This window comes from Protopterus annectens, chromosome 12.part0 (assembly GCF_019279795.1).
Source record: "Protopterus annectens isolate FY-2018-M chromosome 12.part0, PAN1.0, whole genome shotgun sequence".
NCBI lineage: Eukaryota > Metazoa > Chordata > Ceratodontiformes > Protopteridae > Protopterus > Protopterus annectens.
In genome coordinates, this window is record NC_056746.1 from 285,881,496 (window position 1) to 285,900,036 (window position 18,541).

The 18,541-nt window shown below is 45.1% G+C and overlaps 1 protein-coding gene across 1 annotated transcript in view; it reads left to right on the forward strand.

The window, feature by feature from the left end:
* Nucleotides 1-18,541, forward strand: part of SLX4 (SLX4 structure-specific endonuclease subunit) — a 1,828,351-nt gene that overhangs the window by 1,264,275 nt on the left and 545,535 nt on the right. The window contains exon 11 of the mRNA XM_044089343.1: nt 7,104-7,273. Within this exon, the coding sequence (XP_043945278.1) occupies nt 7,104-7,273 (170 nt within the window). The remainder of the gene's footprint in view (nt 1-7,103; nt 7,274-18,541) is intronic.

Genomic DNA, 18,541 nt, shown 5'->3' on the forward strand with positions numbered 1-18,541 from the left:
ACACTTCCGGCTGGGAGCCAGTCATTTCCAGTTTCGAGCCCTGCCCTTTGGTCTCACCACAGCCCCCAGGGTGTTCACCAAGTGTATGGCGGTGGTGACGGCTCACTTGAGACGTCAGGGATTCCAAGTGTTTCCATATCTGGACGACTGGCTCCTTACCGCCCCCACCAGGCATCAGCTAGTTCAAACCAGAGATGCTACCATTACTCTGTCACCAGTTGGGTATAACAATAAATTGGGAAAAATCTGCTTTATTGCCCTTGCAGCGTGTCACCTTTATAGGAGCAGCATTAGACACCATTCGAATGCGAGCATTCTTACCGCAGGAGAGGATCAGAGTCTTACAACAACAGATACACATGCTGATGCCCCTGAGGCAAGCGAAGGCAAGATGGGTTCTCCAGCTCATAGGGACCATGGCAGCGACAGTCATGTTGGTCCCTCTAGTGAGATTGCATATGAGAATTCTCCAATGGCTCCTCTTTGTTCAATGGTCTCTCCAGAGATTTCCACTTCCTCACCCCATTTTGCTCACGGACAGATGCAAGCAGGACCTCGGTTGGTGGCTTTCCATCAACAATTTGGACAGGGGAAGGCCATTCGTTCCACCCATTCCGATTGCCATGGTGACCATGGACGCCTCCCAGATGGGGTGGGGGGGGGCATTATCTTGGCAGGACAGTCCAGGGCACGTGGCAAGAACACGAGATACATCTGTATATAAACGTCTTAGAGATGAGAGCAGTGCTACTTGCGTTGCAGGCACTTCAAAGTGTTCTACCTCTAGGGACGATTGCTGTACACTCGGACAACATGTCAGTAGTGTGGTATCTAAACAAGCAAGGGGGAACCCGGTCTTACCCTCTGTGCAGAAAGGCCATGCGAGTGTGGCATTAGGCAGTAACTTCCCAACAGTTTCTGGTGGCAACGCACATTCCGGGGAAGTCCAACGTGATTGCGGACAGGCTAAGCAGAGCTATTCTGATGCCTTACGAGTGGTCCCTGAATCGCCTGGTTGCAGAGCGAATCTTCAGCAGATGGGGTCAGCCTTGCTGTGACCTTTTGCAAGCCCCCTAAATGTGAAATGCAGTGACTACTTCACGCTGATCCCCCCACAGGGGGAGTCACCCAGGGATGCTCTGGTTCAAGATTACCCTCAGGTCTGCTTTATGCTTTCCCTCCGTTTCCCTTGCTGTCCAAGGTGATTCAGAAAGCACAATCCTTGGGAAGCAGAATGATTCTGATTGCTCCACACTGGCCTTGTCAAGTATGGTTCCCCTTTCTTCAGCAATACATTGTGGATACTCCTTGGACTCTGGACCCTCAACCAGATTTACTGACGCACATGTCGGGACAGTTCCACCCCTCCCTGATGACCCTCCGGTTGACAGCCTGGCTACTCCACTTCCATCGTTAGTTAGGCTTCATAATTTCTCACCAGAAGTGGTTCATATATTATCGTCTTCTCATAAACCATCCACTAGAAAGATTTATTCTAGTAAATGGAAAAGGTTTTCCATCTGTGCACATACCCGAGGCATTGATCCTTACACAGCTCCAATCGCTTCAGTCTTGGAGTTTTTGTCTATGCTTTTCCATCAGGGTTCCACATCAGCTACCATCAAAGTTCAGTTGGCAGCGATCTCTAATTTTCATGTAGTGAATGAGCTTAGTCTCATGGCTCATAGACTATGCAAAGCATTCCTGAAGGGTACTGTGTTGCTCCGTCCCCCGGTGTCAGAACCAATCATGCCCTGGGATCTCAATTTTGTTCTACAAGCCCTTACTTTACCACCTTTTGAGCCTGCAGCTACCTGCAAATTGAAATTCTTGACCTGGAAAACAGCCTTCTTAACAGCAATCACTTCAACAAGGCGAGTTTCAGAAATTCAAGCCCACTCCATTAAACCTCCATACTTAATCTTCCATAAGGACAGGGTCTCTCTTAGACCAAACCCTTCGTTCCTTCCAAAAGTGGCTTCCGTGTCTAATCTTAATCAGTCCATTGAGTTGCCTGTGTTCTTTCCTCACTTTTCGAACAAGGCAGAATTTAGATTTCATCAGTTGGATGTACACAGACAATTACGCTTCTATCTGCACCGAACAAAAGATATCCGGAAGTCTGATCAACTTTTTGTTTCCTTTTCGGAAAACAGAATGGGGTCCCCGGTCTCCAAGGTCACCTTATCTAGATGGATATCTAGTTGTATATCTTTCGTCTACCAAGCAGGAGGTAAAGATCTGCCATTTCTGGTCAAGGCTCATTCTACTCGGGCTGTCTCTACAGCTACGGCCTATCAGGCCATATTGTCCATGGATGATATATGTGCTGCAGCTACTTGGGCTTCTCCTCACACATTTGTTTCTCATTACAAATTGGATGTGGTTTCCAGGGCAGGTCGTCCTTTGGCTCCACAGTTCTCAGGAGTATTTTCCTATGAGCCACCCAGGATGTAGGTGCTAGGGACGCTGTCCCACGGGTAAGAATGTAGGCGAGATAGGACTACATAACATCAAGAAGTTATGTACTCACCATAATGTTTGATGTATGTAGTCCATCTCGCCTCACATTCTTACTTATCCTTCCCCCTTCCTGGAGGATTTGGAGGTTAGGTTGTTTATCTACAGAGTTCCCTTGTTTGGCTTATTCTTTACCTGGATGTGATGTATGCATGAGGTACAAATGAGTTTTGCAGCAAACTAGATCTGGGGATATGGAGCAGTGCACCATGGGATACCTGCTTAGCCCAGCCAATGAAAGACTTTGAGCTAGAAAAAATCGGCCGAGTTGGAGCCGATATTCAGCTCCAAACCCACGGGTAAGAATGTGAGGCGAGATGGACTACATACATTAAACATTATGGTGAGTACATAACTTCTTGATTTAATGCATTCTGCTGAACAAGTTGGTAAACATACTTTGCAATGTGGTTTTGACTCTTTAGAAGCATCTTGCAGGGCTGCTGTCAGTGGGTCTGTACTTAGAAGGCATGCTTGACTTAAGGAGCAAAACTTGACAGTTCATGTTAAAGCTAAATTACTGGATGCCCCCTTAAACCAAGACCACCTGTTTGGCAACAAAGCAGAAGAAGTACTTAAAAAGATGGAGTAAAAAGCTAAATCTAGGCAAACTGTTAAAGATTTCCTGCAAGTACAGCCTCCGAGATTTAGTAGGCATTGGCCTTCTAAGAATTGGTCCTTTCCAGTCTCTTCCAGGCCTTCTCGGTCCAAACCCAGGAACAGCAGACTACCTAGGCTACAATTTCAAGGTACACACAGGTCTAAGCAGTGGGGGGCTCCCACTTCCAAAGCTGGAAGTAGTAAGACACCCCCCTATGGAAAAATGTCACAATGACTTCACCTTTCCAAGACCTGCTCAACTGCCTGCTCCCTTAGGAGGAAAGATTGCCTTGCATGCAAGAAACTGGGAACTCATTACCCAGGACAAATGGGTTTTAAATATAGTTTTCTAAGGATATAGATTCCACTTCCACACCTTACCAACCCCAAACGGTTGGCCAGACCTACCCACAAATCAGTGGGCAGAGGCTCAACAGCAGGTTCTCTATCTTCTAAGTATCAGGGCTGTTCAACCTGTCCCAGCAGAAGAAAGGGGACAAGGTTTTTACTCAGGACTTTTCCTGGTACCCAGGAAAGACAGCTCCTGGTGTCCTATCCTGGACCGTTCTATTCTAAACACCTTTTTGGTAATCCCAAAATTCAAAATGCAAACACTTCAACAGCTGCTTCCTATGCTAGGCAAAGATGCCTGGTTGGCAACCTTAGACTTAAAGGAAGCTTACCTGCACATTCCAATAAGGGAATCTTGCAAGAAATACCTACGCTTCAGAGCAGGCTCCATGCACTATCAGTTCTCTGCACTTCCCTTTGGCTTTTCTACTGCAACCAGGGTATTCACAAAGTGTCTAGCTTCAGCCATTGCATTTTGCAGGCAGAGAAATATTCAGATATACCCATACCTGGACGATTGTCTGATTCAGGCAAGAAAGCCACAACATGCTGTTAAAACATCTGGCATTTGTAAAGAAACTTCTAACCTCGCTGGGGTACACCATAAACGAAAATAAATCTCATCTAGTACCCTGCCATCAGATTGTATTCCTGGGAGCAAGGTTGAACACAACTTCCCAGATGGCTTACCGCACGCCAGAGAAACAAGTTTATTTAACAGCCTACTTCAAACTACTGGCCATAAAGACCCAGCTATCTGCAAGGAAAATCCTGCAAGCCCTGGGGTTCATGACCTCTTGCATTCTACTAATTCCATATGCAAGACTGCATATGAGGAAACTACAATGGTATCTAAAAAGCCTATGTTGTAAGCATTCTCAGGACCTGGAATCAATGATTCCTATCATTCCTTGTATAAAGGCAGAGTTCCTTTGGTGGGCAGAGGCCTGCCACCTCAACAAGGGGCTCCCTTTCAATCTACCCCCTGCTGCCCAAACCTTGACTACAGATGCATCAGACTGTGCATGGGGGGCTCCCTTGGCAGGGCGGTGCATTCAGGGCAAATGGACCCCGAGTCAGATGCACCTGCATATCAACCAAAAATAAATGTTAACTGTACAGAATTCCCTGACAACCTTCAAAGACCACATCCTTCAAAGACCACATCCTTCCAGGACAACTATTGGTAAAAACAGACAACACCACAGTTATGTGGTACATAAACAAGCAGGGGGGAACCCACTCGTACCCTCTCTGCAGACTAACCATGGCTCTGTTTAACAGAGCCTTGAGCTACCAAGTGCACCTACAAGCCCAATTCCTGCCAGGCAAGCTAAATTCACTGGCAGATGACCTAAGCAGAAATCTCATGGAACCACACAAATAGAAACTGGAACCAAAAATATTCAACCTCTTGAGGAACAAATGGGGGACTCCAGAGATGGACCTGTTTGCCTCCCCTCAGAACTACCAATTGGACAAATTCTGCACAAGGACTCCCCACAGTCAAGCTTGGAAAGTGGATGCCCTGTCCTTTACCTGGGAAAGCCTCTCAGTTTATGCCTTTCCCCCTTTGCCTCTCCTCTTGAAGGTTCTGCTAAAGATCAAACAGGACAAACTAAGGACAATACTAATTACACCAGACTGGCCTTGCCAGCACTGGTACCCCCTTTTGTGGAGTATGATACTGCTGGATCCATGGCACCTACCTCAGACACCTTCCCTGCTGTCCAGATTCTGCACCCTCAGCTTCAAACCCTGAACCTTGCAGCCTGGTTAATTCCTTGACCTCTCCAGTAGCATCCCTCAGTAAGCAGGTGTTAGATGTCATTCTGGAACCAAGGAGACATAATACTAGAAAATCCTATGCTGAAAAGTGGAGAAGATACTGTTCCTGGAGCCAGACCCAGGGTATGGGCAATACGGTGCCCAGTTTACCTCATATTCTTCAGTACTTAACAGAAATGCTCCACAAGGGCCTATCCTTCTCGTCAATTAAAATTCATGCCTCTGCAATTTCAGCACATTGTAATACTGAACCACCCCTCTTCTCTCACCCCCTGTTAAAGCAATTCCTCAGGGGGTCTAAAAATGTAAGACCCCCCAGGCGAGCCCCCTACTCCAGCCTAGGACCTTAACTTTGTTTTGGAAAAGCTCACTCTCCCTCCATTTGAACCAGCTGCAAGAAATTCCTTTCTTGGAAAACAGCCTTCCTTCTAGCCATCACTTCAGCAAGAAGTGTGTCTGAATTACAGGCCTTCATGGCAGTGGAGCCCGTCATTATCTTCCATGCAGACAGGGTTTCCCTCAGGACCAATCCTTCCTTTATGCCCAAGGTGGTGTCTAGTGTGGCTCTAAATTAGTCCATTCATTTGCCTACCTTTTTCTCTAATCCACAAAACAAGGGAGAACGAATTCTGCACTCTTTGGACGTGCACAGACAACTTAGATTTTATTTGGACAGGACTAAGCCTCTCAGAAAATCTGAACAGCTGCTAGTTTGGCTTTGTTGCAGGGGCAGAGGTGAAGGCCATTTCAAAGCAAACCATTTCTAAATGGATAGCCCATTTCATTCATTTCTGCTGTAAGCACCACGGAAAACCTACCCCACATCCACCATGGCCGCATTTACATCTACAGCCTTTCTAAGAGGGGTCTCTACCACGGACATCCTAGAAGCTGCTAACTGGAGCTATGTTCATACCTTCACCAAGCATTACCACATGCCTATTTTTTCTAAATCCAGAGTAGTTTTGCCACTGCAGTTTTGCAGGGCTTAATAGCTGGTCCTTATGCTCTCTAACTGCCTCCTCCTTTCCTTAGCTTTGGGAATCTATCCAAATGTAATGACTGCAACCGTGAAACACAAAGAACATAGTACAGTTGTGTACACTTTCCGTAAATGTAGATGTTCGAGTGTATTCACTGTTGCAGTCCTGGTTACTCTCCCGCCAGCCCCCAGACGTCTCTTGGCTCTACCTTTCCTTCTTGTTTGGTATATTTGTGCTTTTTGGTGTGTTTGCTTTTGTTGGAGGTGTAACACAACATATAATTGCTTCCCATTATGGGGGCACCTGACATCTGGGGTAAGAAAAACTGATGTAATGGCATCGGCTGCATGTTTTATACCCCTGACGACCTGATGTCATGAAAGAAGAGACAGCATCCGATGCAGGAATCCAAGACTTTGATATTCAGGCCGGCTGAGGGCTACCTGCAGGCAGATAACCCAAATGTAGTGACTGCAGCAGTGAATACACTCGAACATCTACATTTATGGTAAGTGTACACAACTGTACTTTTGATAGCAGGAATAATTTGAAGTTTGAATGTAGATGGAATGAGAAGTAAAAGTTTTAGCACCATCTGTTAGATTAACCAGTATAAGGTTAAAATAACAAGTTATTCAGAAACACAAAAGTTAGTACAACTGCAAGAAAATTATGAAAATTATTTTATTCTTTAATCTCATAATAGGAAGTCTGTGCTACAGTAGCCTTGATCAAAATTTGTTACTCTCCTCTTGTTAAATCCATTTGCAATATTCAATGAGTCTTATCCCTGAGCTGTGCATTGTCAAATGTTTAAGCGTATTTTACTACTTTCTGAATTTTTTTTTGTGTACTTGAAAGGTGCATAATGAAGGTTTCTATGCAGAAGAGAATGGAGATCGCAGGATCAGACGTCTTCTGATGAGCGAAGTTGAAGCAGAAGCAGTTTGTTGGCTTCTGAAGTATTTGTATACCGCCGATGCTAAAGTGCCATGTAATTTACTGTCAGACGTTGAGTCTTTGGCTGTCAGGTGGGTGCATATTAAATCTGAGCTACAAGTCTTTTAGTACTGATAGTCACTGTTTTAGATGCTTAGATGAGATGAAGTATTTTATAGAAAATAAAAATAAATTGTGCTATATACAGTTTGTAGTTTAGAGATCTATGCTTCTTTTTGGTCTATCCCCTCCCTGCACACATTTTAAGTGGTGATCACATAATCCAGGTAGCCACTGACTTGTCATTGTATTCTTAGGTTTTAGCCTTTCTTTCCAGGTTCGTTTGTTTGTATGTGGAAAGCAGGATTGTAAACTGTCCTGTAAAATAGGGTATTTTAAAATAATATAAATATAATTAGTACTGTGTGATGTATAATTTGTGGCAGTATCTGGAATTGATATCTGGAACTGAGTTTTCTCTTGTCTTCACAAAGTTCACAATTTTTGTTCATTTTTCTTCATCTGTAATCCAGTGCTGCCTGCTTCCTTTCATAGGACTGAGAAAATAGACCAGTACACAGTTGGCATGCTAACAGTAAGTACTTGATTTGATGCCAGTGATCATACTTGATAGGTCATTGGCTGGGTATACTTTCTCTACCAGTCAGAAGTTAGCTTTTTTTTTTCAGTAAATTCTAACATTTATGGATGCATGCATATCTGTCTAATGCATACTGTGGTGTAGTGTGGCAACTACTTAAACATGCTTGGGCCCAAAGCCTGCCAGTTCTTTTTTGGGGCTCGCTGAATCTTTTTTATTTTATTTTTATAAATGCCTGTATTAATTTCACACTGTTTAAATAATGGCACTGGCACACATGCATTTAAAAAAGGCAAACCATTGTACACATTTTTCATGAGTTCTGTGCATTATACTTGTGTTTTTTAAATAATTATCATTCACTCCAACATACGTTCATAGGTTGGTACTAGGCTATCGGCCCTAGGGCCTATACAAGCCTAGCCATAACAATTTCCTGGATATCTCGTCCCACAATATTTACTTACCTGGACCACTGTCTAGCAGGGTGACTGACGTGATCCCCGGGGTGAATTTCCTATCTCCCATCCAATCATCAAGGTTCCTTTTGAAGAGGGCCAAGGAGGTGTCTGCTTGACATGTATGGGCAGTCTATTCCAGAGTATGGGGAGTCTCTGGGTCAGGAACCTATCCCTCCAGCATGTTTTGTTCATTGTGATGACAAGGTTTAGATCCCTGGAGCGTGTGGCTTTGAGGGATTGGGATTTCTTTAAATGGAGCATGTCCAACAGCTCAGGGTTTCACATGGCCTTGTATGTTAAGCAGAGATTACCTCTGAGTAGACAATATGCCACAGAGTATAGCTGGAGTTTTTTTTAGATGGTCAGCATAGGGCATCTGCTTTAGGCCTGTGATTCTTTTAGTGAGGTATTTCTGCGGCCCTTCCAGCTGTTGCAGATGACTTGTGAGGTATATCCTGCCTTCTCTTAAATTTCACCCCTCTTCCTGATTATTATTCTGCATGTATTGTTCCCAGAAATTCCACTTATTTCTATGCAGTTTGCTCCTTCCTTTCCACCTTCAGCATTTGCCATCTAGCTGAGGAAAAAAAATGCTAAAGTCTGCTTGTGGTGTTACCTATGCAGACACTGCCATGCAAAAATTCTAACCCTTCTGGACTTTGGTGCATTCTTTTTACTTTTACTAAACTATCACTTGTGACATAGCACACACACATTAATAGAAAAAAAAAAAAACTTTTAACATTTTTTTTTATTTACACATATTTTACATATTTTCCTTCCCTTAGAACTGCTCTATCTCTCAAATTAAACACCATATTCTCATTCTAAGGCCCCTCACTGGTCCAAATAAGTAATCTTACAAGTTAGCACTAATAAACCATAAGCACTACTTACTGTTATACTCTCTACGATTACCTTGTCCGCTGTTGGTCCGTTTTAATTCAGTTCCCTATATTACTTTAGCATGTCCAAAGGTCAGTCAATGGTTTCCTCTCCAGTCCAGCTGGTGAATCTGGGAATTTTGAGGCAATGTTACAACTGTCTCATGTACACGGACAACCCTCTCCTCCTCCAAACAGGTTCAAATATATGTGAGAGATGCAACCATATAGCCAAACTGGAGGCTGAGCTCTCTCATCTCAAAACTGGTGTAACCAGTCAGGAGGAGAAGGTAACCTCACACAACACAATTCCAGTATCACATAGTCCCACCACAACAGCGAACCAAACACATAAAAACACAAAAACATACTTGGAGGCTCTAAATAAAAATCTACCTAAGCAACAGAGACCTCCAAAGCAGACATCTAAGCAAACGCTACCCCAAAACAAAACACGTACAACACATAGCACAAAAAGTCAGTGTGCCAAGCAGTCACAGCCCTTAAGGCTGAATAACACACCTGATACCCTTGTAATAGGTGACTCTATTGTCAGACACACTGACATCCCACTCACCAGGCTGAATAAAGAGAAGGTCACAGTGAGCTGCCTGTCAGGCGCTAGAATCCGCCACATAACGCAAGCACTCAGGTCACTCCAAAGCAAATAGAAATATGACTCAGTCATTGTACATGCTGGCATGAATGACCTGAGACGTACCTCCCTCGACTGCATGAAAAGAGACATAGAGGAGCTCACTGATCATGTAGCCCAGGCCGGTATGACCCTGACCTTGAGCAGCATCTTACCCTCACCTAGAATGATGCCACAGTATAAAGACAAAATGATCGATTTTAACAATTGGCTAAAATTTTGGTGTCATTCAAAGGGGATCCAGTGTCTGTCAGCCTTGGATGACATGCTCGACAAGCCATGTTGCTTCACTAGGGACGGCTTGCACCTGTCACCCCTGGGCTTTCGGATATTGGCAAAGGCTCTTGCCACCCCCATAGTGCCTTTTTTAGGCAAGGCTCAAAAGTCAAACCCACCTCCATAGACAGCACAAGGAACAAGAAACTAAGGGTAATGCTGCTAAATGCCAGAAGTCTTAACCTCAAGATGCATGCACTCGAAGCTCTACTCAGTATGGAGAACATCGATATCTGTGCAGTGACAGAAACCTGGTTCAAGGCTCCAGAGAGCACCCCAGCACTACCAGGTTATACCTCATATCATGCTTTTCGGCCCCGAAACCCGGACCGAACCACAAAAGTAGGGGGAGTTTCCATATTTATCAAGGATATCCATATCTCCAGGTTAGTGGCAGTGCACGAAGTATCGGAGACCATCCATGTGCAACTGACAGTGGGCAAGACTGCTTTTCAGTTTATAGCATCCTACAGACCACCCTCTCAAAGTCAGGAATCCCACTCGGCTTTCCTGAAAACTTTGGAGAACACTAAGATCTCTCCGAACACCATTATATTGGGCGACTTCAACTACCCAAACATAGACTGGGAGCATTACTCAAGCCCCAGCACCTTAGCCCAAAGGTTCCTGGAATTTATAAACTCAAATGCTATGGAACAACTAGTCACCACTCCCACAAGAGGGGAAAACATACTAGACCTGATCATTACCAACATGGGGACTCTATGCTCCATACCAGAAGTATATCCCTCATTGGTAAGATCAGACCATAAATTAATTTTGCTGGATATCCACATCCCGACCCCACCCCCAGCCCAGAAAACCACAGTGAAAAACTTCTCAAAAGTGAACTTCACACTTCTCAAAACTGAAGTGGAATCCTTCAAGGCCCCAGGGCCGGTGGAAACTACGGCCCAAACTGTAGAATCCTATATAAACGCATTCTACGGACATCTCCAGGAATGCATGGATCATGCTATCCCAAACAAAATCAAGACCCAGTCACCCAAAGGCAGGCGTCCAGTCTGGTGGACCCCAGCCATAAATAAACTGTACAACAGAAGGAGGAAGCGACTACATGATAGAGTAAAATCCCTAAAAGGGAAGGCATCTCTGATCAGTACTAGCAAAAAATTACGATCCCTCATAAAATCCTCCAAGGCCAGCTTTGAGAGAAAAATTGCACAGGACACTAAAGACAATAATAAGGCTTTTTTCAGTTAAGTTGGAACCTGGGATGCAACTCCCAGACTTGTTCTGAGTTGATTCTAAACGACAAAAAATACACTGAACCCACAGATATCGCCAGTATCCTGGCAGACAGGTTCAGTGCAAACCCCCCCCCCCCCTAAAAGAGCAAGTATCTATCCCGGCAGAGTGCAGCCTCCCAAACATCTCTGATGCTCAGGTGAAGGCCGCCCCCTCCAAAGCAAAAAAACACTGCTTCCATGGGACCAGATGGCATCCCGGGTTGCATCCTACATGAACTCCAAGAAGAACTAATCCCTCAAGTAAAACTGCTGTACAATCTCAGCCTCACTACAGGATATGTGCCCAAAGAATGGTGTACAGCAACAGTGGTCCCACTCCACAAAGGTGGCCTCTGGACCCTGGAAACTATCGCCCCATAAGCCTGACTAGCCTAGTATGCAAGGCTATGGAGAGGATCATCATGGAACTCATAAACAAAGACATTGGGGACCTACAGACACTAGATCCTACCCAATTTGGCTTCAAGGGCAGATCCTGCCTTTTGAACCTGGTCGACTTCTTCAAAACAGTCACCAAGGCCATAGATGAAGGGAAGGTAGTCCACACAGCCTATCTGGACCTCGCAAAGGCATTTGACACAATACCCCACTCGGGCATCATAGATAAGCTATCCAGCCTAAATATAAACCCCTATGTCACAAGATGGGTCGCAAACTGGCTCAAAGACAGAACCCACAGAGTCAGAGTTGCTGGAGCCATGTCAGACTCGAAACCGGTTACAAGTGGCATCCCACAAGGTTCTGTCCTGGGACCTCTCTTGTTCGGTATTTACTTTTCTGAGGTACAGGCCAACGTGGGAGGACTATGGCTGACCAAGTTCACAGATGACTGCAAACTGGGCGCCATAATAGACTCTCCAGCTGACACAAACATCCTTCAAAAAGGTCTCGCAGAGACGGATAACTGGTGCCAGAGCCATGGTCTAAAGCTAAATGCCAAAAAGTGTATAGTCATACCCTTTGGCAAAAACAATGTGCCCACAAATTACCACATAGGTGGTAACCCATTAAGTACAGAAAAAGTAATTAGGGATCTGGGGACCCAAGTTGATAGCAATCTCTCCTTTGACAACCACATTGCCAAAGTGGTTAGAAAGACCTTCTACATAGCCCACCTCATCATGAAAGGATTCACATCTAGATCAAGAGAGGTAATCGTGCCCCTTTATTCATCCCTCATCAGGCCCATCATAGAATACAATGCCCCCTTTGGGATGTATCTTACCCGACACCTGCAGCAATTAGAGAGACCCCAAAAGTACCTCACTAGGAGGATCAAGGGACTCAAACAGATGCCATATGCTGCTCGGTTAAAAAAACTCCAGCTCTACTCAGTTGCATACCGCCTACTTCGAGGCGATCTCTGCCTGACATATAAAGCTATGTCCAACCCAGAATTAATGGACATGCTCCACCTCAGTAAATCTAAATCCCTTAGAGCCACGCGCTTGAGGGACTTGAACCTCAGCACAGAAATAAATAGAACATGCTGGAGGGACAGATTCATAACCCAGAGGCTCCCTTCGCTCTGGAATAGAATTCCAATTCATGTTAGGCAGAGCATCTCACTGACTCTCTTCAAGAAGAATCTTGATGAGTGGATGGGGGATCATAGGTTTGTCCCGGGGATTACTTCCGTGTCACTATTAGACAGAGGCACAGTAAACTAAACTTTAAAAAGGGCACAGTATACTCAAATCAAGGGGTGGCGTAAGCCAAAAACAATCGGGCTAGGCTTATAAATGCCCCAGGGCAGATAGCTTAGTATGAACCTATGAACCTATAACAACTGCCTTACAGTTCAATATTACATAAATTGCTCAATTTCCTACCTTTCCTTAAACCTCATTCCTCCTCCCATACATTATTCTGCATGTATTGTTGCCACAAATTCCATTTATTTACATGCAACTTGTTCCTTCCCTTTTCCAGTTATTTTGTCTCTTTTACAGTATTCAGTACTTCAAAATCTAAACCAACTGTATCTGATTTATTTTTTCTTGTAATTGCTTATCTGATGTCACTCTTCATCTATTTTTGACCCTTGGGTACTCGGTTCTAATCCTCGGAACTTGTTCGGCCATTTTACAGCTCTCGCCAGCCAAAAATCTCTCAAGCTTAGACTCTGCTCACAATATTCTTCTCTATATTACTTCAGATCTCGTTTGTTGCTCTTATAGCAGGATGCATCAGCCATTCCTTCTCTCGCAGCTAAGTAGATTTTATAGAATTTATTAGCTAACCTATATGTTCTTGTCCATCTCTTAATTCCTTTCAAACTTTTCTCTCTACCCACACTTTTACGAGTGAGTGCATTTTTTTCTTTATACCTTTTGGTGTCTCTTCTTTACCATTGCTGGTAGTTGTCCTTTCCTTTAACCTCTCTTCTCTACTGTTGGGTAGTTCTTTTTACCCATTCTTGGTAAAATTTTCCCTTTCTCTCCTATTTTTAGGTAGTTTTTCTACAAGTAGTCTTTCTCGGTATCTTTTGTGGTGTGTGTGCAAGTGTGTCACTGGAGTTCTGCATGTTGACCTTCCTTTTTTTTGTCATCAGTATGGCAGACAAGTCTAAGGGCACTACTGGTTTTAAGCAGTGCCAGGAATGCATGCATAAGATGCCCAACTTTGGCATTCCGCCTGTATTTACTAATTAGGTCCTTCTCATTTGGACCAGGAATGCTCTATCTGCCAAGCCTTTGGTAATCAGGCTTTGGTAGAGCATAGAAATTAATATTGAAGGGCCTTCTTCAGACTCCTTTTGAAGAAGCTTTATCCATGGTTGATACAGTTCCTACTGCCTCTGGTTCTAAGACTAGTCATTATGTGCTGACATCTCCATCAACACCAATGGCACCTTTGACAAAGAAACATAAATCTTCCTCTGTAGGGGCTTCCTCAGAACTGAAAGCTAAGGTTCTGAAGCTCTCAGAGCAGACTATCTTGGCACTGTCTTTCACTTCGTCACCCTTGGCTCTGATGTCAACACCGACTACTGTAGCTTCCCAGTCGGTGCCAACCTGTCCTTCTGCACCACAGCAGTGTCTACCCACTACTTTGGTGCCAAAAGTGGATCTTCTTTATACACCCAGGATGAGGTACTGCCCATCTGTTGACCCTTTTCTTGGTCAGCTTCCCAGTCCATTCCTGGAAAGGTCAGAATCCCCCATGGGGATGTCTGTTCATTCCTCTAGAAGTCTGTCTGAAGAAGACTTAGTGAGGCTGGTGGACCAGCTTCCAGCGGCTAAGGGGTCTTTCTGCCCCCCTCCCAGACCACTCTTTCAGCTGGAGTTGTGATGTACTCTCCCAGGACTCCACCCATTCCTCTTCTTCTAACCTCCTCAGAGGCCTTAGAGCTCTCCACCGACTCTTCTGGTTCCAGTTGTTCCTTCATCGACAGCCCTTCTATCTTCAGTTTCGGAGTCGGCTCTGACTCCTTCGGTTCCTTTGGAACCACTCGACTTCCGAAGTCATGGCTTCATCGTCCGTCGTCAGGTCCAAGGGTTTGGAGTCAGCTCCTATTTTTTGCTCTGAGTCACCATTTCCTCTTGGAACTTCGGCAACTGGGGCCCCTTCCTCAACTCCTGTGTCAGAGGTGGGCTTCTCGGGGTGGGTGTGACCTTGGTTCCGAGTTTTTCTCTCTCATTTCTGGGTTCCCATCCCTCCTCAGGAGGGCCCGACTTCCAGGCTTTGGAGAAGGCATTGATCTCTTCAACCTCTCTCAGGTGGCTCCTTCTGGGTTGGAGTTTCATTCCCTGATCACTTCTTACCTAGAGCTTCCACCATCCTCTATGTCCAGACAGTGAGCACTGAGGCTGAAAACTCTCCCTGCAAAGGACACCCCTTCTTCCAAGTCCTTTTCAGAGATTCTCAGTGAAGAGCCTTTTCGGAAGAAAAAGTGTAAGAGGAAACACTTGGATTCCCATGAGGAATCCGTCACAGGAGACACAGACTTCGATGAAGGGGAGGGTTCCCCATGGTCACCCCTGGAAAATGTCTCATTCAGAGACATCCTGGAAATCCTAAAATAGAGAGGTAACTGGAAGCCCAAAGACCCTATCTCCGAGGAGTCAGAGTACTTGCAAGCCTTTGGTACTCGACCGTCTTCTTCTTGGGTGACCCTTCCTGCTGATGATGTCATTAAGTTGATCACTCATCAGGCTTGGAAGGCTCCCAACTCCATATAACTGATTCCCCGGAGACTGGACAATATACTGTTTACTCTTGAGGACCACCAACACTGGGCAAACGGGCTAGCAGTAGATGCCATGGAGGTGGCGGCCACCAAAAAGGAACTAGCTTAGGAAAGTTCCTCTGTTCATCCCCCTAACCGGGAGTCTGCGGCAATGGGCAGATTTGGAAAATGGGTTTATGCATCATCAACCTTCACCTTAAGGTCCTTGAATTTTATGGCATATTTCACTAGGCTCCAGAGGTATCTGGCTAAGGAGCTATCAGACACCCTGGCATGAGTTGTATCTGATGAGGTCCAAGACAAAGTCGCCTCCCAGTTAGCTACCCTGGAGTCTATTTCCAACTTGTCCATGAGGTTAATTTCACATGCAGCTGAATGGGGGACCAGGTCAGCCGGTTCAGGAATTGGTATTAGACACACCTGGATGCACCTGTATGAGTTTGCAGAGCCATTCAAGTCTTCCTTCATCAGTGCTTCCTTTGATGGATCACTTTGTTTGGCCCCAAAGTGAAAGAAACTCTAGTCAGGTGTAAGAAGGATGTGAAGACCCTGTCTGCAGTGGGCATACATTTTTCTGCTCCCTAACGATCCTACTCTAGGAATCAGAAGAGTGGAAAGATGTGGTTCAGAAAATCCCAAGGGTGTTTCTAGAACACGCATGGTGGAGGCTCCCCTCGGGGCAGAGCGGGGTGCTCTAATGGAAGACATCGACCCCAAGGCAGAAGTGGCCCACAGAATCAGGGTTCCAGAGATTATTTCTCTGGCCAGCCCTACCAACGCTTCTGAAAGGGCGCCTGAATGCTTACCTCTGGAAGCAGTCGGGGGAAGATTTTCTGTACATTCAAGAGCCTGGCAACAAATAACCTCAGAGGCTTGAGTGCTGAGAATTATTACCAGAGATTACACTGTTCTCTTCATCCTTTATCTAAGATGTCTTAACAAGGCTCCCTGATGGTTCCACCCAATCAGAGGGACCAAGCAGCCTTAGAAATCCAAACGTTGCTAGAGAAAAGAGTCATCCAAGAAGTCCCACTAGACCAGATAGGACTGTATTTTACTCAAGGTTCTTTTTAGTGCCAAAATACAGGGGACTTGGGACTAATTTTGGATCTTACCTTGCTGAACAAGTTTGTTCAACAATTAAAATTCTGGATGGACACGATTCAGTCTATACTTCCCTTTCTAGAGGGAAACTATTTGGATATGCTCTGTCAACCTTCAAGACATGTGTCACCACATAAAAATGGATAAAAGCTCCAGAAGGTTTCTTTGCATTCAGCCAGGAGCCAGTCACTTTCAGTTCAGACCACTGCCCTTTGGTCTCACCACAGCTCCCAGGGTGTTCACCAAGTGTCTGGGAGTAGTAACAGCTCACTTGAGACTGTATGGATTCTGGGTGTTTCCTTACCTAGACGACTGGCTCATCACCGCTCCCGTGAGACATTTACTGCTTCAGGCAACAGAATTAATTCTACACTTGTTCGCATTCCTGGGCATGACAGTGAATCAGTCAAAATCTCAGCTAAACCCCACTCAAGATCTTGAATTCATAGGAGCTCATCTGAATACTGTCTCTTGTGTAGCTTCCTTTCCTTAACACAGACTGCAGAAGATTAAATCCCAAGTACAAGCTGTTCTCTGCAGAAACAAGGTTTTGGCACTACTAGTCCTTTAAGCGTTAGGTTCTATGGTGGCAACAATCACCATGGTTCCTCTACCAAGATTCCATATGCGGATACTACAATGGCTTCTAGTATCACAATGGTCCATTCTAAACCACCCAGTGACCTACCCTATTCTTATTACCAATTGCTGCAAAAAAGACCTGTCCTGGTGGATGGAATCTGAGGAAATTCTTTTAGGCCGTCCCTTCATCCCTCTTCAACCCAAGGCCATAGTGACCACTGATACCTTCCAAATGGGGTGGTGGGGCATTATCTGAGAAGAACATTCCAGGGCACCTGGTCCCTGGTAGAGGTCAACCTGCATGTCAGTTTTCTGGAGTTGAGGGCAGTGCTCTTAGTGTTGTAAGCCTTTCTGTCTGTCCTCTCTCTAGGAACCATTGCAATTCAATCAGACAACATGTCCATGGTCTGGTACATCAACAAACATGGCGGAGCCAAATCTTAGCCCCTGTGTCAAAAAGCTCTTGGAGTGTGGCAATGGGTGATTTCCTTCAACTGCTTTCTGATAGCAACACACATCCCTGGTAGCTCAAACGTGATAGCAGAAAAAACTGAGAAGATGTATTGTATTGCCTCATGAGTGGTCTCTCAATCTCAGAATAGCGAAGGGCATTTTCTGTCGCTGGGGCCAGCCTTGCTGCAACCTATTTGTATCACCCCTGAACAACAAGTGCAGCAGCTACTTTGCCCTAATCCCCCCTCAGGGGGAGTCCCCAAGAGATGCTCTTCTCCTTGACTGGCCCTCAAGTGTACTCTATGCATTTCCCCCCTTCCCCCTCATTCCCCTCTTTCTCAAGAAAGCATCCAGGTTGAGAAGCAAAGTAATCCTCATTGCACCCTATTGCCTCAACAAATTTGGTTTCCATTTCTGTGTCATCTAATTCACAGTCCATAGATTCTGGACCTAGTTCCAGACCTGCTGTGTCATCCTCGGGGACTGGTGCATCCCATCCTTCGAAACCTCAAGCTGACTGCTTAGTTCCTCCAATTCTGTTACTCACCAGGCATAATGATTTACCTTCCCCAGTGCAAAAGATTCTGCTAGCTTCCGATATACCATCCACCCTGAAACTGTACCTTAGCAAGTGGAAGAGATTTTCAACTTGGGCACACAACAGTAATCTGAACCCCTTCTCTATACCATTGGAAAAGGTTTTAGAATTTCTAGACATTCTGCCATTGGAATAAACTTTTGTATCCCCCCACAACAGGTTTATCCTAGACACCAGAAGGGTGGAAAGAAACTGTGGCTCAACAAATCTCACTTCTGTGGATAGAATCCCCCCAGAGGCAGGGGGGTGGGTTGCAACAATCATAATGAACATCATCTCCATG